Source organism: Pristis pectinata, chromosome 10, assembly GCF_009764475.1.
Source record: "Pristis pectinata isolate sPriPec2 chromosome 10, sPriPec2.1.pri, whole genome shotgun sequence".
In the NCBI taxonomy this organism is placed as follows: Eukaryota; Metazoa; Chordata; class Chondrichthyes; order Rhinopristiformes; family Pristidae; genus Pristis; species Pristis pectinata.
This window is the reverse complement of record NC_067414.1, coordinates 81,144,907-81,166,841: the sequence shown is the minus strand read 5'-3', so window position 1 is coordinate 81,166,841 and position 21,935 is coordinate 81,144,907. Positions and strand designations below refer to the sequence as shown.

General features: G+C 40.2%; 1 protein-coding gene across 2 annotated transcripts in view; it reads left to right on the top strand.

Moving 5' to 3' along the window:
* The window catches only part of LOC127574774 (prolyl endopeptidase-like), a 116,741-nt gene that overhangs the window by 13,283 nt on the left and 81,523 nt on the right, over nt 1-21,935 (top strand). For both annotated transcript variants that reach the window (XM_052024081.1, XM_052024082.1), the window contains 3 exons: nt 6,450-6,580; nt 16,505-16,714; nt 19,253-19,374. In XM_052024081.1, the coding sequence (XP_051880041.1) occupies nt 6,450-6,580; nt 16,505-16,714; nt 19,253-19,374 (463 nt within the window). The remainder of the gene's footprint in view (nt 1-6,449; nt 6,581-16,504; nt 16,715-19,252; nt 19,375-21,935) is intronic.

The following is a 21,935-nucleotide window of genomic DNA, read 5'->3' as shown; positions in this document are numbered from 1 at the left end:
GCTTAAGCTTTGATCTACAGCAACTCTTGGCTTGTCTGCTGAAGGGGAGAACTCCTGAGATTCAGTGAAGCTTATTTAATCCCACTGCATTGCTTGATAACTGCAGTGTTTATGAATTGATAGTTAACTTATAAAACATTATAGTATTATATCATACCCTGGTACTTTGGGCAAAATATTTGGATAAAATTTTAAATGTAAGCTTGTACTGAAATGCAGTAATGCCATTGAGGCGTGCTGTAGAATAGAGTGCCAGGCAAAATAAATGGTCATTTTAAAGAAATATAGAAAAGCATAAAGTTGTTGCAGGTGGAGGTTCCTTAAAATATTTTTGCTAATGCATAGTAATATAGTTTAATCTTGAAAATAAAAGTGCTCTATAAACAACCTGCTTGTAGAAATTTGATTATGAACATTGAGGAAATTGTGGGAAGCAGTGACTGTAATGCTCCAATACTCTTTGGATATGGGGCTGGAGCCAGAGCACTGGAGAGTAGCACATTTTACTCCCTTATTCAAAACATGGAGTAAGGATAAATCCAACAACTACAGGCCAGTCAATTTAACCTCTGTCATCAGAAAAGTTTGGGAAACCTTGATCTGGGACAGTATTAAGTCACCTGGAAGAAAATGGATTAAGGCAAGCCAGCATGGATTTGTTAAGAGTGAATCAAATTGGTTAAACATGATGGAACTTTTTTTATAAGATAAGATCTTTATTAGTCACATGTACATCGGAACACACAGTGAAATACATCTTTTTGCGTAGTGATTTTTGGGGGGCAGCCCGCAAGTGTCGCCACGCTTCTGGCGCCAACATAGCATGCCCACAGCTTCCTAACCTGTACGTCTTTGGAATGTGGGAGGAAACCGGAGCACCCAGAGGAAACCCACACAGACACGGGGAGAACGTACAAACTCCTTACAGAACCCAGGTCACTGGCGCTGCACTTGGAATTTTCAAAGGGTTTTGATAATATGCCATATAACAGGCTTATCTACAAAGTTGAAGAATGTGGTGTAAAAGGGATATGAGGCTGGCTAAGTAACAGACTTTAGAGAATCAAGATGAATGGTTGTTTTTTGACTAAAGGAAGGTGAACTAGTCTTTGCCTCCATCCATCATTCACCTGCCACTGTCTTCCAACTCTACCCCGCTCACCTTCCCTATCTGGCCTGCCTGTTATCTTGCATTCCTACTCAGTCCACCAATCACCTTGGAATCCTTTCTTGCCACTCCCCTTCTCTTTATACTGGCCATCTCATCTCTCCACTCTCAGTCCTAATGCAGGGTTTCAACCTGAAACATCGACATTTCCTTTCCTCCCACAGATGCTGCTTGACCCACTGAGTTCTTTCATCAGATTGTTTCTTGCTCCAGATTCCAGCATCTGCAGCCTTTTGTGTCTCCATAGTAGCACCCCAGGGTTTGCAGTGTTGAGGCCGTTGATTCTTTTGCTCCAATTCCCAGAGCTGGAGGTGCAAGGAAATTTTAAAATTTGCAGATGACACAGAATTTGGCAGTATTGTGAAGAGGATAGTGATAAATTACAGCATGATATAACCTGATTGAATGACAGATAATGTTAAATGTGAAGAAATGTGAGGCAGTGAATTTTGCTTAGGAGAATGAGGAGAGGCAATGTAGAAGAAAGGATACTGTTCTAAAAGTGGTGCAGGAGCAGAGGGACCTGGTGTGCAAATCACTCAAAATGGCAGGGTAGGCTGAGAATCGATTAATAAGACGTACACGATTCTAGGCCCCATCAACAGAGGCATACAGTGTAAAAGCAGGAAAGTCATGCTCAACCTTTATAAAAACACTGTTCCAACCTCAACTGGAGTACTGTGTTCAATTCTGGTCACAATATTACAGGAAGGATGTCAAAGCATTTGAGGAGGCCCAGAAAAGATTTATCACAATAGTTCCTAAGATGAAAGATTATATTTAGAAGGATAGTTTAGAGACGATAGAACTTCTCTTCTTTAGAGAAGAGAATCAGAGGCAAGATTTGATAGAAATATATAAATTGATGAGGTCTGGATAGTAGTTGGAGGATGTTCCCCTTAGTTGAGGACTCAAGATCACAGACAAAATAAATGGGAAGAGAATTAAGAGTGACATATGGAACAACTACTTTACACGGTATTCAATTGAAATCTGGAATGTATTGCCTGTGGGTATGGTGGAAGCAGATTCCATTTTGGCCATCGTGGGAATTGGCTAAGTATATGGTAGAGAAAAATTTGCAAGGTTACAAAGAAAGCTGGTGAGTGGAGCTAGTGGGCTTCCCTGGTAATGGGCTGACCCAGACATGATGGGCCAAATGGCCTCCTCTGCTGCAACAATTCTCTGTGAGATGGTGCATTTTTTGCTCTCTTCAACTCCATCTTAAAAGGTCCTTCAACGAAGTTTGGGCACTCATAGTATAAAGGCCTGAAGCTAACGTGTACTTGTATCTAACCTGCATGTTTCCCTTAGCTGTACACTTCTGAAAGAGTTGACTGGACCCTCCCTTGTAATTAGTAAAGAATCAACATGATCTCTTATACTAAACATCTCTTAGGTCTGCGTTTCCTTTTCTGATGAAGGGTCATTGACCTGAAACGTTAACTTTATTTCTCTTTCCATTGATACAACCTGACCTGAGTATTACCAGCATTTTCTGTTTCATTTCCAGATTTCCAGCACCTCCAGTTCTTTTTTCATTTTCAATTGCTGGTCAGCATTCAGTTTTAAATATGCTTTTGTCAGAATTCGCTTTACTCCTAATTAAACAATGGTGTGTGGACTATTATACCTTGGTTTGCAATGTCACAAAATTCATTTGCAACCCACAGCATGAAAGTTTTTTGCAGCTAGATCCTCCTAGTATTATTCCTTTTTGGAGCATTTTACCACTATTTGTGTTGTAAAATCTTTTATATAGAAATATTTACTTTGTCAGTGACTCATTGTTCTGGAGGCTCTCTCTAGTTGCCTGCACTTAAGCTGCAGTCACAATATTAAACTGTTGTCTTGCAATAAGTGTTCTTTAGTCTTTATATCTATTATCTAAACATATTGTGTACGCTGTAGATTTGGCTACTTTGTATCCACTGGAGCTCCATTTTGGACAAAGCATTTGAATGTACTTTATAAAAGCACCTTCTGCTATCTCTAGAATTGGTTATGAATGAAAAGCATAATTTCATCCTATCAGCTTAAACCATTGGAACCTGCAACCTGCCCTGAAAAACACAGAGACTGAATTAGGGCATTCAGTCCTGTAAATCCTTTATTCAATTAAATAATGGCTGAGCTTGAATACTTTTAACCTTTTAAGGCCTTCATTGGTTAAGCCTTCTAAACAATGTACCTGTTTAGTAGCCAACATTGTTTTTGAAAGGTGCAGTTCATCACCTTCTTTTGACTTGTACTCATGGTATCTGATTTATCTTTGCTTGGCTGTTTAACCCACTTTCTGAATCAGTTATGATTGTCCTTTTCAGGGTTTACTGGAGGATTTGTTTATTCTGGAATTGTATGAATCTATAAAGTTACTATGATTATACATAGATATGTAGTAGTGACAAATGGTTTCAGGATATACATTATGCTAAAATCAAATGAACGCCATTGTTCTTTAAAATTGAGCTGGCATGTAATATTCAGTGTTTTTGTTCTGCAGTTATGTTCTTTTATATGATGGCTGTATGTCAATTTTGAGTTTTTTTTGTATTGTGCATTTACTGGACTTGAGCCAAGATGCTTGTCGTTGTATCTTTGGAAAGACACGCTCTTGAAAGTCAGGGTACTATCTTGAAATTAAAGAAATTCCTTGTCTTTTGTTTAAGCTTGGGAGACCTAATCATTATATGGATGACTTTCAGTACACCTCTACACCATGAATTTCAAAGTAGTTCTCTCCATAACATTGATATTGTTGCCCTTGAACTAAGCAGTTTTTCAGATTGTATACCTTTTGTGCATGAATGTGTTCTGCTAATTATAAATGATCCTACCTTAAGAAATGTTTTCACAGATTTGCATGATTCAGGAAGTCAAAATGCCTGTCATAGCTCCTGAATTGGAAACCACGTGTTTATTTGGCTTTTTATAAACATTCACAGAAGTAGTAGGTCTAGTTGTGTCAATCTTCATAGCTGATTCCATAGTGATATACCAGCTAACTACAGTGCATGGGTCTGCTTGTCCCCAGTTTCTGTAACTGTGCTTTGTGGTGCAGAAGTCAAGAATGAGCTAGAGATAAAATATTGGTGCAAATGACCTTTGGGTCACTCACTGGACACCACACTAAGACTAAGGCCAGTACACAAAAATATACTGAGTGGAGGGGCCAGTCGCACCATACCCGATCTCTTGGCATTATGCCAATTATACAATATCTTGCTGCACAGCTCAGTATGTTAAATTTCATAGATAATTAAAAAGACATTCATTATCTTAATTTCTCAATGATTTTGTTTTCTTTATTTAAATCTTGTATGTCCCTGAACATAGATTCTGAAAGGCAGATCAAATATCACGGAAAGTAATGAACACTCAAGAGACTGCCAGAGTGGTCACTGCTAATGAACTGCTTCGCTTCATTGAATGGTCACAGCAGCGAGGCTTCCAGTGCAATCAGATCCACAATACCACAGAAAGTGTGAGTGGCAGGTCAGGAGGAGCATGATCTAGTGCAATGTTGCAAAATTAAATGATGGGCCCTTTCTTCCTGACAGAAAGGTGCCTTGACAATATCGGCAGCCTTGGGGCATACTTTCACACATTCCCCCATAATACCCAGCTTTACTGTTTGCTTGTTGCCTTGACTCTTCCATTTGCTCCTTGCCTTAGACTGATCTAACATACTGTGTTTGTACATGTTTTGTTCAGTTAAATGTTAAATTGTTGGTTTCAGCTTCTGCCTCCTGTCTCCTTGACACTGATTTCATTCTATGTGGGCACATCTCAACTTGGATGTTACGATGTTTTCACCAATGGGACAGTCACAAGCAAGGTGACAAAGCCACAAAACACAGGGGCAATCATTTAAAATTGAGGTGTGTAAATGTTTTTCTGAGGGTAGTGAATCTCTGGAATTCTTTGTCTCTGAGGGTAATAAAGATAAATATTTGAAAGATTGAGGAATTGAGGGTTATGGGGAACTGGCACAGAAGAGTGGTTGAGACCAATATAGATCAGCCATGATCATATTGAATGGTGGGGGAGGCTTGAGAGGCCTGGTGACACAATCCTGCTCCTAATGGTATTGGTTTATTATTGTCACTTGTACCGAGATACAGTGGAAAAACTTGTCTTGCGTACTGATTGTACAGGTCAATTCATTACACAGTGCAGTTACATTGAGTTAGTACAGAGTGCATTGAGGTAATTTAAGTTTAAAAGTGTAGAATGATTAGAGTAAGGATAATGAGTAGATCTGTTGAGAGCAGCTTGCAATGCCTGAAGTTCACAGCCTCTGTGTTGTATTTGACAAGCTGTTCTTCTGGGTGCATGAACATCACAAAGACTATCCACTTACATTTTCAAGACATTGACAGTCTCTGCAACTTTCTCTTTTCCTTTCAGACACACCTCTGACCATCTTTCTATTGTCCCTCTAATGATGAAGGGTCATTGACTTGAAACATTAACCCTGTTTCTCTCTACACAGGTATTGCCTGACATGCTGAATATCCCCAGCATTTTCTGTTTTATTCAGGTTTCAAGTATTGCAACTTTTTGTTTTTCTACTAATAATATCTTGCTTTGGTTTGGGATTATTGTATCTTTTTGCCTCTGAAGCCGGAGACTTCTTTTCCTGTAGTAAATATGTTATTAAAGATAAAATGGTATGAGTGACTGGTGGTGATCATTAGGCAGGCTTACGTTTTCTTGTGATTTTCCCTTCTTTGAGTAGCTTCCTAATCTGTGCCGCTCATAACTTTGTATACCTCCAGCAGATCCCCACTCAGCCACCTCTGGCCAAGGAAATCAATCCCAGCCTCTCCAGTTTCTCTTTACTGAAATATTTCCATCCTAGACACCATCCAGGTAAATCTCCTCTGCACTCACTCCAATGCAATCGCGCCTTTTCTATTGCGTAGTGACCAGAATTGCACACAGTACTCCAGTTATGGCCTGACCAATTTTTTTCATCTTCATTCATGAAGGTAAAAATATTGTGTTTGTATTTTCAGGACTTAATTGCATCCTCAATTATTAAATTACCTGACATGTCTTGAGAGTGCTATTGTTATTCCAAGTGAATGGATGTATGTCCTATTACTTCAACAAGAACTGATCAAGTCCACCTATTTCTTTCTAGTTCCTCATTACCACTAATAGCCATCTGAAATATTTGGTAAAATATACAGAGGTGACTTTGTGACACCAATGATAACTGACTTCTGGTTTTACATCAGCTAAATTTGTCTTCTCCATAAATTTTCTTTTGCAGGTATTTTCATTTCTTCAACAGTGGGTTGCAGAATCAGAGTGTGATGTATGTCCAGTATTCACTAGATGATGACCCTCAAGTTTTCCTTGATCCCAATAAATTCTCAGATGATGGAACTGTGGCATTAAGAGGTTAGCATCAAAATACTTCTGAAATATATTAATTTTAATATTAAAATTCCATACTTTGTCTTTTTAAAAATTCACAAGGTGAATATTCAATATTTTGTTGAAATTAACACTTACAATTGTTCCCACAAACAGATTATTTTATATTGAAAGTGCGTAGTATTTCTCTATTTTTTAATTAATGAAAAATGGGAAACCAAACCACTATTTAGTATTTGCACTGGTTCCTTGAAAGCCATTGCTGAGAGTCTGCTGAGTTAGGAGTGCAGTTTTATCCTTGCAAATAAATAAACTCCCCTCTCCCCACCCCCACTCCATCCTCCACCAAATTTAGAAGTTTTTTTTTCAGTCGGGAGCTTGTTTTTCTCCAGCTGTAGCAGCCAGAGCAGCAGAAGGGAGGAACTAGCAGCTTTTTTTTAAAGTTGTATGATTGTCTACATGTGTGGCAACTCAGCCAATAAAAGGAAGGTAGGGTAAAGTGGAGTGGGAATTTTGGAGTGGCCATTATGAGAGTGGACCAGTGTAGGAGTGAGAATCTGAGGCTGGCTTGAGGCTTCAGCGAGGAGGCACAGGTGAGTAGCAGGTAAGAACAGGTAAGGTTTTTATAGTAGTTAAATAAGATGATACCAAATTACAACTAATTAAATAATGTAGGGATGTGTTATAGCTGCATGGGAGCTGGTGGACCCCATTGTGGTTCCTGGTAACCACATCTGCAGTAAGTGTTGGTTGCTCGAGGAACTCGGGCTCAAAGTTGATGACCTGGAATCTGAGCTTCAAACACTGCAACGTATCAGGGAGGGGGAAAGTTCCTGGACACTGTGTTTCAGGAGGCAGTCACACCCATTAGATTAATTGTTTTAAATTCAGTCTATGGTCAGGGACAAGAGGGTGTGACTGTGAGTGAGGCAGATAGGGGGATCCAAGAGGTAGTGCTGGAGGAGGCTCTGCCCTTGCTTGTCCAACAGGTCTGAGACTCTTGCTCCCTGTGCGGATGAGATTGGGGGCTATAGGAAGGATGAGCAACTGAACCGTGGCACTGTGGTTCAGGGAGCCATTCAAAAGGGGAGAGAGAAGAGAAATGTAGTTGTAATTGGGGATAGTATAGTCAGGGGAATAGACACAATTCTTTGTTGCCAGGATCAAGAGATCCAAAGGCTGTGTTGTCTGCCTGGTGCCCAGGTTTGGAACATCTCATCTGATCTGCAGAGGAATTTGGAGTGGGAGGGGAAAGACCAGTTGCTGTGGTCCATGTGGGTACCAATGGCGTAGGTAGAACAAGGAAAGAGGTTCTGCTGAGGGAATTTGAGCAGCTCGGGACCAATTAAAAAGCAGAACCAATTAAGGTAATACTCTCTGGATTGCTACCTGAGCCACATGCAAATTGGCACAGGGTCAATAAGATCAGAGTTAAATGTGTGGCTCAAAGATTGGTGTGGGAGAAGTGGGTTTGAATTCATGGGACATTGGCACCAGTATTGGGGAAGGAGGGAACTGTTCCGATGGGACAAGCTCCCCCTGAACCATGCTGGGACCAGGGTCCTGGCAAGTCGCATAACTAGGGCTGTGGATAGGGCTTTAAATTAAGTAGTGGGGCGGGGGGGGGGGGGGGTGAAAAGATTGGAAAAGTATGGATAAAGTGAAAGAGAAGGAGGGTGCAGTAAAGGTTACCAAAATCTCCAGAATAAAGAATAAGACGGTTTAGAAAGGGATAAGCATTTAACTTAAGGCAACATGGAGACAAATTTAAGAAGGGTGGTTAACACAGAACTGAAGGTGTTATATTTGAATGCACGTAGTATACGAAATAAGGTAGATGAGCTTATAGTCTCGGCTGGGCAGCTAAATATCCAAGGATGCACATCGTATTGAAAAGACAGGCAGGTGGGCAAAGGGGGTGGGGTGGCTCTTTTTTTAAGAAAATGAAATCAAATCCTTAGAAATGATGTAGGATCAGAAAGTGTAGAGTCCTTTGGTAGAGTTAAGAAACTGCAAGGTAAAAAGACCTTGATGGGAGTTATGTACAGGTCTCTGAATAGTAGCCAGGATGTGGAGTACAAATTACAACAGGAGGTAGAAAAGGCATGTAAGAAGGGCAATGTTATGGCGGTCATGGGAGATTTCAGTATGCAGTTAGATTGGAAAAATCAGGTTGGTACTGGATCCCAAGGAATTTGTAGAATGACTACGAGATGGCTTTTTAGAGCAGCTTGCGGTTGAGTCCACTAGGGAAAAGGCAATTCTAGATTTGGTGTCGTGCAATGAACCAGATTTGATGACAGAGATTAAAGTAAAGGAACCCTTAGGAGGTAGTAATCATATGATAGAATTCACCCTGCAATTTCAGAGGGAGAAACAAACATCGGATGTATCGGTATTACAGTTGAGTAAAGGTAATTACAGAGGCATGAGAGAGGAGCTGGCCAAATTGATTGGAAGGGGGACCCTAGCAGGGGTGACAGTAGAGCAGCAATGGCAGGAGTTTCTGGGAGTAATTCGGAAGACGCAGGATCAGTTCATCCCAAAGAAGCAGCAGCATTCTAAAGGAAGAATGAGGTAAACCGTGGCTGACAAGGGAAGTCAAAGACAGCATAAAAGCAAAAGAGAGGGCACACAGTATTGCAAAAATTAGTGGGATGCTGAGGATTGAGGAGCTTTAAAAAACCAACAGAAGGCAACTAAAACAAGCAATAAGGGGAGAAAAGATGGTAAGCTAGCCAATAATAATACCAAAAGTTTTATATAAAGAGTAAAAGAGAAGCAAGAGTGGACATCGGACCACTGGAAAATGACGGTGGAAAGGTAGTAATGGGGAATAAAGAAATGGCGGACGAACTGAATAAGTATTTTGACAGTCTTCACTGTGGAAGACACCAGCAACGTGCCAGAAATTCACGAGAGTCAGGGGGCACAAGTAAGTGTAGTCGCTATTACTAAGGAGAAGGTGCTTGGGAAGCTGAAAGGTATGAAGGTGGATAAGTCACCTGGACTACACCGTAGGGTTTCTGAAAGAGGTAGCTGAAGAGATTGTGGTGGCATTAGTAGGGATTGTTCAAGAATCACTAGATTCAGGAATCTTTCTGGAGGACTGGAAAATAGCAAATGTCTCTCTAGGAAAGGAGGGAGGCAAAAGACAGGAAATTATAGACCAATTAGCCTGACTTCAGTGGTTGGTAAGATGTTAGAGTCCATTATTAAGGATGAGCTTTCAGGGTGCTTGGAAGCACATGGTAAAATAGGCCGAAGTCAACATAGTTTACTTCAGAGGAAATCTTTGTCTGCCAGCTCTGTTGGAATTCTTTGAGGAAGTAACAAGCAGGAATAACAAAGGAGAGTCAATGGATGTTGTTTATTTGGATTTTTTAAAATTTTTATTTACAGCGTGGTAACAGGCCCTTCCAGCCCAACGAGTCCACGCTGCCCATTTTAAACCCAAATTAACCGACCCATACGTCTTTTTGCAATGTGGGAGGAAACCCACACAGACACGGGAGAATGTACAGACTCCTTACAGACAGCAACGGGAATCGAACCCCGATTGCTGGCGCTGTAATAGCGTCGCGCTAACCACTACGCTACTGTGCCGTATTTTCAGAAGGTCTTTCACAAGGTGCTGCCCACAATGCTGCTAAACAAGAAAGGAGCCCATGGTATTGCAGGAAAGGTACTAGCCTGAATAGAAAATTGGCTGACTGGCAGAGGCAGAGAGTGGGAATAAAGGGGGCCTTTACTGGTTGGCTGCCGGTGACTAGTGGCATCCCGCAGGGGTCAATGTTGGGTCCACTACTTTTCACATTTTATGTTCATGATCTGGATGACAGGATTGATGGCTTTGTGGCCAAGTTTGCAGATGATACAAAGATGGGTGGAGGGGCAAGTAGTGTTGAGGAAGCAGGGAGTCTACAGAAAGACTTGGACAGGTTGGGAGAATGGGCAAAGAAGTGGCAGATGGAATACAGCATAGGGAAGAGAACGGTCATGCACTTTGGTAGAAGGAATAAAGGCATAGACTATTTTCTAAATGGGGAGCGAATTCAGAAATCAGGTGCAAAGGAACTTGGGAGTCTTAGTGCAGGATTCCGTAAAGGTTAACTTGCAGATTAAGTCAGTAGTAAGGAAGGCAAATGCAATGTTAGCATTCACTTTGAGCCAAGGATGTAATGCTGAGGCTGTATAAGGCATTGGTCAGACTATATTTGGAGTATTGTGAGCAGTTTTGGGCCCCATATATAAGGAAGGATGTGCTGGCATTGGAGAGGGTCTAGAGGAGGTTTACAAGAATGATCCTGGGAGTGAAAGGATTAACATATGGGGAGCATTTGATGGCTCTGGGCCTGTACTCACTGGAGTTTTGGAAGGATGGTTGGGGGGGTGGGGGGGGGGGGGGGGGGCTGGTGGAGGTGGAATTTCGCTGAAACCTACCGAATATTGAAAGGCCTGGATAGAGTGGACGTGGGGAGGATGTTTTCAGTAGTGGGAGAGTCTAGGACTAGAGGGCACAGCCTCAGAAGGACGTTCCTTTAGAACAGTGATGAGGAGGAATTTCTTTAGCCAGAGAGAATTCATTGCCACAGACGGCTGTGGAGGCCAAGTCATTGGGTATATTTAAAGTGGCGGTTGATTGGTTCTTAATTATTAAGGGCATCAAAGGTTACAGGGAGAAGGCAGGAAAATGGGGTTGAGAGGGAAAAATAAATCAGCCATGATCAAATGGCAGAGCATAACTGAGCAAAATGCCAAAGGAGCATTCAGGATGCAATTGAGACTTTCAAGTCCATTTTATTGGGAGTACAGTGAAGCCCACCATGAATGGTGGAATGAGTGCACCACCTCCTAAGCTCCCCATCCTTCTGTCCCACCTGTGAAGAATCTACAGTTTCCATATTGACCTCTTCAGCTAGATCAGAACCCACAGTACTAGAGTGGAAGCAAGTCATGCTCAATGCTGAAGGACTGCCGAAGAAGAGGAGGAGAAAATAAGTTGAGTTTCTTTGTGTAATCGTATGATTGAAGAGAATAGATTCTTAACAATTTCTTTTTCAACTGGAGCACAAAGATCACCAAGAGTTAGTGGTTGACTTAACTAGGTCTTTCACTTGCTGGTTTCATAATCTTTCAATTTGACACTATGCCAGTGCTATTTTTCCATTTGGTTTGCTTCCTATCAGCATTTTATTCTTATTGAGCATCTATCACCATTGTTCCTTTTTTCAGCACTTAATTGGCACTAATGTTTCTTTCCATTATTATTGTTCCTGCTTTAATTTGTTGTTATTGCACAGTCTCTGCTCCACCTTTGATGTCGAGGTTTCCAGCAGTGTATGGGTTTAACAGTTCTTAATTTAACCTTAAATAAAAACAACAAGCATTGGAAGTACTTTGCAGGTCAGACATCATCTATACAAAGAATGGTTACCTGAAATTTTTGTTTTCAATGTTGTCTTGAGGGCTATAGCATGCCTAGTCAGACAATGAGATGTTGTTTCTTGAGTTTACAGTGGCATGCAAAAGTTTGGGCACCCCTGGTCAAAATTCCTGTTACTGTGAATAGCTGAGTGAGTAAAAGATGACCTGATTTCCAAAAGGCATAAAGTTAAAGATGACACATTTCTTTAATATTTTAAGCAAGATTACTTTTTTATTTCCATCTTTTACAGTTTCAAAATAACAAAAGAGGAAAAAGGCCCGAAGCAAAAGTTTGGGCACTCTGCATGGTCAGTACTTAGTAACACCCCCTTTGGCAAGTATCACAGCTTGTAAATACTTTCTGTAGCCAGCTAAGAGTCTTTCAATTCTTGTTTGTGGGATTTTCACCCATTCTTCCTTGCAAGAGGCTTCTAGTTCTGTGAGATTCTTGGGCCGTCTTGCATGCATTGTTCTTTTGAGGTCTATCCACAGATTTTCGATGATGTTTAGGTCGGGGGACTGTGAGGGCCATGGCAAAACCTTCAGTTTGTGCCTCTTGAGGTAGTCCATTGTGGATTTTGAGGTGTGTTCAGGATTGTTATCCTGTTGTAGAAGCCATCCTCTTTTCATCTTCGGCTTTTTTAAAGATGGTGTGATGTTTGCTTCCAGAATTTGCTGGTACTTAATTCATTCTTCCCTCTACCAGTGAAATGTTCCCCATGCCACTGGCTGCAACACAAGCCCAAAGCATGATCAATCCACCCCTGTGCTTAACAGTTGGAGAGGTGTTCTTTTCATGAAATTCTGCACCCCTTTTTCTCCAAACATACCTTTGCCCATTGCGGCCAAAAAGTTCTATTTTAACTTCATCGGTCCACAGGACTTGTTTCCAAAATGCGTTCGGCTTGTTTAGATGTTCCTTTGCAAACTTCTGATGTTGAATTTTGTGGTGAGGATGCAGGAAATTTTATAATGTTATTGGAGATCGTTCATGTGTATAGGTCATAACCCAGGGACAGCCTGTATGTTATGAAGTTGAACACCACTGCCATGTGTTTTTCTATTTGTTTATTTTAATAGATAGAAATTATTTGTGACGTTGTTAGTCTTGGAAGACTGAGCAGTATGACTCATGGTTGAAGGCCATGGGAAGATGATTTGGGGCTTTCTTGTTATGCAAAGTTTATTTCCCAATATTTAGTTGACTTGATTCAACAAGATCTGAATGTGACTTCATCCAATTTGCAAGCTATCATGAATAGAGCTAAGCAACACTGATTTATGACTGATTGACCCACCATGCCCTGACCACCACCACAATTCCTTCCCTTCTGATGTAAGGGTTATTGATGAAGAAGTTTAATGAGTATTTCAGTATCTCATTTGTGCACATTAACTTGCACACTAACATTTTACACATTGCTGGCATTACAAAATTATGTTTGGCAGTTAAAAGAAATTTGTATTCCTCCTGGGAAGTCACTCTTTAACCATCCTTAAACCTGTACCGGGCTCCTGTCTTCATGATGATCAAAGACCAAAGGGTGTTGTGCCATGAGAAGTTTTGTGTGCATTGCTGCTGTTAATAGCCTATTGTACTTAAACGATGCCTGCAAACACAATTTAGCACAGAAATTGTGCCACGCTTCACAGTGAATAATGTCCTTGAAATAAAGGCAAGCTTTTATCTTCTAATGTGTTTATTTCTGCTGTCATGACAGATCTGTCAATTTACTTGATGAATGTTAGGGCAAGTAGGTTAATGTCTCAAGTAGTCCGTCCCCCCCCCCCCCCATCAAACTTGGGTCCATTTTTGAATTTGTGATACTTGGCAAGCTATCCCACTGGTAATGCTGTCAAGTTGATGTAGTTGTGTTGGTGGACATTGAAATCTTCACTTGGTATATTTTAGGCATTTGTTTCCTTTGAAAAGTTTCCCTCATAAGTGATTTTTAAAATGTATTTATTCACAGAATCTGGAATCCTCTGGCAACACTAGCATTTGCTAGTTCTACTAATTAATTTCATTAGTTCTATCCTGCAAGTGAGTTATTAATTAGCTGAGGTTGATCTAGGATATCTCAATTTGGGCACCAGTCCATAGATGTTGGATCACTTTATTTTAGTGACCTCAGATCACCCTTTGACCTTGTAAATTTGTAGGAATAGAAACTAAGTTTAATATGATTTGCTTGTTTTGAACTCCCTTGAGATTTTAAAAAAAAGCAAACAGGATGTTGACATTTGAATGTTTTTTAACCCTTTGGACTGGCGTTCAGAAACATCCAAATATCTAGTGTTCTTCCACAGTTATAACCTCCTGTTCCTACCTACAGTACTTACTGTTCTTCCTTGCTTTATGCCATCTGTAAGTGAGTTTCTAATTCTATTCCTTCATCAGAGTTATTAATATGCATGGTGAGAAGCTGATGCCAAATGCGATGATGAGAGTTCAGAAGTGCAGCAAGCCAGCTGTATATAGTCTTGAAAATTAACCTCAGTGGTACAAGAGTGCACTCTGCCTTATGTCAAGTGATTGCCAAATGAGATCTAATTGATGCAACATTTGAGAGGTTTATTTTTTGATAAATGTCTAGGCAGAGTTGCTTCAGCTCTTTAATTTAGCCATTGAAAAATGAAAATATTCATCTTAATGGTTTATAACATTAGGCACAGTAATGAAACTACATGTTTCCCATCAAATGAAACTGCACTTTTTAACTCCATTTAAAAATACTTAACTGATTTCCTGTAAATCTATGGTAGATTAGTCATTTACATTCACTTAGTCCTCAAGTTTTGTCTGCTGAAGATACAATTAAAGGGCCACTAGTTGCAGTTTTAATTTCAGTGTGGTGCATTAGTTTATTAATGCATGCTGAATTATTTTAAAATAATTGTACCATGCCTAATGAGCTTGAAATTAAGGTCTAATTTGAGCCTATTCTGACCATGTTATTTTGTGTGTTTTAGGAACATCTAACTGAAATGTTCAGTTCTGTAGTGAGCAATATAATTGAAGAACAACGTAAGGAAATGTTTTAAATTTTGTTGAAATAGGGATAATGGTGTATCCCAAGGAACTATGTTCTGTCTTTGCAATTTTTGATGTTTTTATGTTTTTGGTCATGGAATGCTGATGATGTACAATGAACTTTGAGGAAGAATGCCAGAGGATCCAGAGGGATTAGGGAGAATGTTGGTTGATGTAAGGCTGGAGTAAAAAGTAGTGTCTAGGCTTGGTTAATGAAGTGCCTTGTTCCTTACTAATGTATGGATATTAATAATTGTGAAGAAGGTGCTCAAATAATGTAAAGTATAAATGGACTTGGTTGATGAGAAGTGGGTGTTAAATGTAATTCAGTGGTTGTTTCATGTAAGAATATGAAAGGAAGTACACTTGTTACATGTTAGTAGAGGAGCAGAGCAACTTTGTATGCGTTTTTTAAAAAAAATACAGGTGAGGGAAAAAAAGCTGGTAGCCTAAGTGAACCAAATGGCAAACAGAAAGTCAAAAGTATGCTCAGTTTTGTATTTGGACATCTGGAAGACTGGAAAATTTTAAAGATTTTGAGTGCAGAGGATTTAATTTTTGAAAGTTGATTTGTGACCCCTTGCCTGGAATTTTCCTTTTGGTTTTGGAATTGATCAGATTTTTTAAAAATTAGATTTTATTGCAAAACTCTAAGCCATGAACTTTGGAAAGAACCATTTCTCATTGCAGAGTTGTTATGCTGGAAAGTCATATTCATGAAATTAATGAAGTTGTAAAAAAAAATTAAAGAACAATTTGTTTCTTAAGAATTGTTGCTAATTTTTTTCTTTGATCACATCCTTGAACTTGATTTTTAGTTCTCTCGTTCTTAATGCCTATGAATAGAATTACTGAGAACACATTTTTCCAAAAGAATTTGCAAAGGAAAATATGGGGTATGATGCAAATATAATTTTGCTCAAGTTATTTTGTAAAAAATCTTTTTAAGACCAAATGAAAAATTGAGATTTTTGTTGAAAGTTGATTAAATGTATTTATTCAGTTGGGTATAACAAGATTCAGCTTTGATTCTCTGTCTGTGCCAAGCTAGGTGATGTCAGCTAGCACAATAACTAGAGCTGTTTTCAGTCTTTCAACTTTCGGCAGATGTGTGTGGGGGTCGGGTAGGGGGGGGGGGGGTGGGTGGGTGGAGAGTGCAGAAGAAATAAGGAGCAAAAATTAGCCAATGTTCTCTGTTTTGTATAACGTAGAGTTACTCTGGATGTGTGAAAGAGTTAACAGCAAGGTGCGATATACTGTGACTGATGCTGTAAAGTAACCAGCAAACTATTGTTACTGTGAATAATGACTGTTTGCCTGAAGTACTTGCCTAGTGCTTGCAAATTTGTACCTGAACAGATGCAGTGAAAACTGTCTAAAGATAAATTGACTTTATTGGTCTCTTCAGAGGGTTTCTTGTGCACAATTTCTTAACATCTACTGACTGCTTTATTTGTTTCAGTTATTCAATTTACTTCTGATTGCAGGATACGCATTCTCTGAAGATGGTGACTACTTTGCATATGGGCTGAGTACAAGTGGATCAGATTGGGTAACGATCAAGTTCTTAAAAGTTGATGGTGCTACAGAACTTCCAGATACCTTGGAAAGAGTAAAGTTCAGCTGTATGGCCTGGACCCATGATGCTAAGGGAATATTTTATAACTGTTACTTAAAGCAAGATGGAAAGAGTGATGGTAAAGATGAGTTCCATTGAAACCAATATTTAAAAACTAGAAACCTTCTACGGATGTTTTGTACCCAAGTATAGAATTTAAATCTTACAATGTAGACAATATACTTTCATGTGGTGTCAATTAAATAGAAATAGTGGCAATATAATGAAATTTAGTGAAAATGTATTGAATCGTCACTCCTATTTCAACTAAGCTCATTACTAGAAAATAGAAATATACTTAATACATGTAACTCCGATATTTTAAAGTTGTCAGATGTAATGATAAAGTACCATCTTTGAAAATTATTTGAAGGTGAAGAAAACAAAAGCATTTTTTTGCCACTAATGACTCCATTTTCTATTTTAAAGTCCTTTTTAAGAAAGGTTCTATTTATAAATGTCTTATAAATGTACAATGTCTACTTTAAAAGTATATGCAGTCTTTGTACAATGACCAACTAATTGCAGCTTTCAGTTGTTTATGCTGGCTGGAAATGTACTGAATGAATATGTAGAATGTATTTTGCATGGGATAAGTGTTAACTGTTAAATTCATGGAGGTAACAGATATTAACTCAGTGGCTGACTCCTTGTATTCCACTGAGTTATGATTGTCTCAGTCTGCAACCAGGAACCAGGTTTTTTAAATCCTGTTTCGAGTAACTTGCAAATTTTTATAATCCCTAAGTTCCAAAGGGTGCTTAAAGAAATTTACAATGAATACGAAAGTGATGTATTTAAATCCAAAATTCATATCTTAAATGTAAATGAAACCAGTTGCTTAGACGTGAGTAGTGATTTCCCTACAACAAGTTGGAATTTAAAGGAAATGGTTGTGATTAAGCAATGGCAAACAATTAAAGAAATACTTCATTATTCTCAAATGCCTATAATTTAGAAATTGCAAACACCATGAGAAAAGTGTTCAATTGTTCAGCGGAGATATTAAGAAATGTATTATTTTGAAAAGAGAGGCATGTTGTATGCTGACATTAATAGAAATCTGAGACTGGGAGAGCGTTAGAAAGCACAGTGACCAGAACATTGATAAAGGAGAAAAGAAGGAAAGTTAACGAACAAGAGTGCAACAGGTATGCACAAAGAAGGAGAAAAATTATTTTCTTATGTGCATGGAGACAAAATTGTGTGAAAAAGGAAATTGCTATATTTGCTCATATTACCTTAGGAGGCCATTTGGTCCATTGTTTGTGACTGTATCTCCTACCTGCCCTGATTCTCCTGCCATATTCCTAACACAGTCAGAGAAGGTCAGGATCGAATGTGGAGCAGTTATGTTTCGCTCAGTTCTTGACTTTCTGAACCGGTGGCAATAATTTCTGTATCGCTGCATGATCCTTTTAACAATTCAAACACCGATCAAAGCACAGCCACTATCCTGCCATCCCCCCCCTCCTCCTCCCCCCCCCCGACCCACAACTCCAATTTTCTATACATAAGCATGCCAGCCAGAATCATGAAACCAATTTTCATAATCTAGTAGTCATAGAGTGATACAGCACAGAAAAGGACCCCTTGGCCCAACATGTCCACACCAATCATCAACCACCCATTTATGTTAATCTTATTTTATTCTCCCCATATTCTCATCAACACTCCCCGCCCCCCCCCCCCCCCCCCCCCCCCCCCCCCCCCCCCCCCCCCCCCCCCCCCCCCCCCCCCAAACCGATACTCTACCACCTTCATACATTCTAGGGTCAATTTACTATGGCCATTTAACCTAACAACCCTCATGGTTTTGGGATTTGGGAAGAAACCAGATCACCTGCAGGAAACCCACGCAATCACAGGGAGAACATGCAAACTTCAGTCAGAGGTCAGGATTGAACCCTGGGTCACTGTTACTCTAAAGCAGCAATGCTACCAGCTGTGCCATTATGCTGCCATAAAACCTACTTTTAACTTGGAGAATCTGCACCATGCCCCCTTCAAGACCAACATATCCTTCCTAGAATGCATTGTTCATGACCAAGTGCAGTACTTTAGATGGGATTTAATAAGCATCTTCCTCTTTCGCTATCCAATATTTTCTTTGAAATCTTAAGGCCCATTGATCTTTTTAGTGAAACAGTAAATAACTACCAGCAAGCAAAACTGATTTCCACCATTGTTTTATTGTCCCTTTTTCTAACTCAAGGCTGCCGTTTCACAATTTTTTTCACATCAATCAATAGACGTGCTACATCCTGTAACTTGGCAGAAGTTAATCAGCATTGTCACTGGTACATCCAACCCAAGCATACTCTGGGAATGAGCAACTTAACTATTAAACTAATTCCATCTATCGTACAAATCTACAAGCCATCTATAAAAGTGCAAACAACCTTGCTGCAAAAATGAGCAAAATTAATCTCAGTGCAAGTCTTCTGATACTAATTTTCTTCATGTAATCATGTTCTTTTCCCCTCTCCTCTCTTGTTAAGATATGAAATGGATTCTTACTTTTTTTTATTATGGCTAAATAGATGGTATTGCACCAAAGCTTTTGATTTTAAGTTATGAAAATGACACAACCTCAATTCTTGTCACTCCTTATCAGGTACAGAAACCTCTGTGAACCTTCACCAGAAATTGTACTACCACAAACTGGGATTTCAACAATCTGAAGATATATTATGTGCTGAATTTCCAGACTATCCAAAATGGATGGGCGGAGCTGAGGTATTGTTAAACAATGTTTTCTCCTTAAATGCTACTGTGATTTCTGTTATATCTGTTCATTGCTATGACGTTTAGCACTTTTGTCTTTTTAGTAAGAGGAGTAAGGAGAGTATCTGAGGTGCAGTGTTAGCTCATAGCCCTAATCCTCCTGAATTACTCTACACTCCTGAAGCTTTTTGATAGTCTTGTCAGGTGCAGTCCTTAATAAAAGCCATTGCATTCATGGCTAAAAGCATCATTTTTTGAACAAATGTAATGTTCCTGTAAAAATTCAAACCATGATTGTGGATAGATGACCCTAATATGATTATTGTATATTTGGATAAATTTTATCAGTTAAAGAATGCCAAATAAAACAAGGTGAAATTTGTGTTTGTAGCATTTTTATATGTAATGTAGGTATTGATCAAGCTGGGTTACTCTTCATTTTGATATCTGCCCTCTGCATCTTACATAGGTGGCCATTAATAAATTGAAGTCCTGCACATTGGCTGAATATTTTATCATGGTGGACATTGAGCTTCCAAGTAGGGATAGTTAGAACTTTCTGCTTTTTGTATTGGTGATGTCAATGCTCCCACTGCTTATCACAACACAAAAAAAGGCTATTCAACTCATTGCTCTCCTGGAGCTGGCATGAGCACAATCCCATCAGTCCTATCCCCCTCTTACTTCCCTATAACCCTGCAATTTATTCTCTCTCATATGGCCCTTGAATCTTTTGCTGCTTACCTAGACGTGGGTAATTAGCCTACTAAAGATGAGGGAGGAAACCTGAGCAACTGGGTCACAGGAAGGACATATAGACAGCACCTGAGGTCGGACTCGACCTGGTTGCTGGAGCTTGAGGCAGAAGCACCTACAATTGTACTACACAGTCAACACATTGGCTGTGTGGCTAGGAACAGCTCAAACGAGAGACCAGGCCCTACTGCGCAGACAGGGCACACATGCACACTCTAGGTACATAGACACACTCTGTCCACCATCTCAATCTCACCATGAACACAGATATATAATCCCTTTTCCTCAGCCCTTACACCCCCCCCCCAACCTGGATATCTAGGCATCAGCAAAACATACATCAGGCTGTTGTTTCTTGACTACAGCTCAGCGTTCAACACCATCATCCCCTCAGTACTAATCAACAAGCTTCAAAATCTGGGCCTCTGTACCTCCCTCTGCAACTGGATCCTTGACTTCCTTATTAGGAGACCATAGTGTGGATCGGTAGTAACATCTTCTCCTCACTGACAGTCAACACAGGCTCACTTCAAAGATGCATGCTTAGCTCACTGCTCTACTCTTTCAAACACCATTTATAAATTTGCCAATGACGACACTGTTGGCAGAATTTCAGATAGCGATGAAGAGGTGTATGGGAGTGAGATAGGTTGGCTGGTTGAGTGGTGTCGCAACAACAACCTCGTAGTCAACGTCAGTAAGACCAAGGGATTGATATGGACTTCAGGAAGGGGAAGTTGGTAGAACACACACCAGTCTTCATTGAGAGGTCAGCAGTGGCAAGGGTGAGCAGCTTCAAGTTCCTGGGTGTCAACATCTCAGAGGATCTATCCTGGGCCCAACACATTGATGCAATCATGAAGAGTGCATGCCAGCGGCTCTACTTTGTTAGTAGTTTGAGGAGATTTGGTATGTCACGAAAGACTCTTGCAAATTTCTACAGATGTATGGTGGAGAGCATTCTGACTGGTTGCGTCACCACCTGGTATGGAGGCTCCAATCCACAGGATTGAAAGAGGCTGCAGAGGGTTGTAGATTCGGCCAGCTCCATCACGGGAACAACCCTCCCCGCCATTGAGGACATCAAGAGGTGGTGCTCAAGAAGGTGGCATCCATCATTAAGGACCCTCACCACCCAGGACTTGCCCTCTTCACGTTACTACCATCAGGGTGGAGGTACAGGAGCCTGAAGACCCACAATCAACGTTTCAGGAACACTTCTTCCCTCTGCCATTGGATTTCTGAACGGTCAGTCCATGACCCCATGGACGCTACCTCGTTATTCCTCTTTTGCATATTTTATTTATTTTTGTAACTTACAGTAATTTTTATGTCTTAATGTCTTGCACTGTACTGCTGCCACAAAACAACAAATTTCACAACATATATTAGTGATAATAAACCTGTTTTTGATTCTGATCTCTTCCCTCAGTTTCTTCCAAGCGTCCCTTAGTCTCTCCATTCCTTCCTGTCTTCTCAACTTCCCCACCCTCCGCTTAGCTCCTTTCTAGTTAGCCTATTCGCTCCTCCTGATTCCCACTCACACACTCAGCCCCACTGCTCCTTATGTTGCCTACTGCTAGCTACTCCCAATCTCTGAAGCTGCCCTCTGGCCACTGCAGCTGGCTGTCTTTAGGGGTTAATTGCTAATTGCCTGCCCATAGCAGCCACACAGCCTGAAACCTAGTGTAGAACCCTTGGACCTCTACCTGAAAACTTCAAGAGGCATCTTCATCTGTGCTGCCGGATATCAGCAGGTTGCTGTCTTCTGCTTCTCTTATTGGATGGCAGCAGATTTTTCCTGCAGAAGTGGAAGC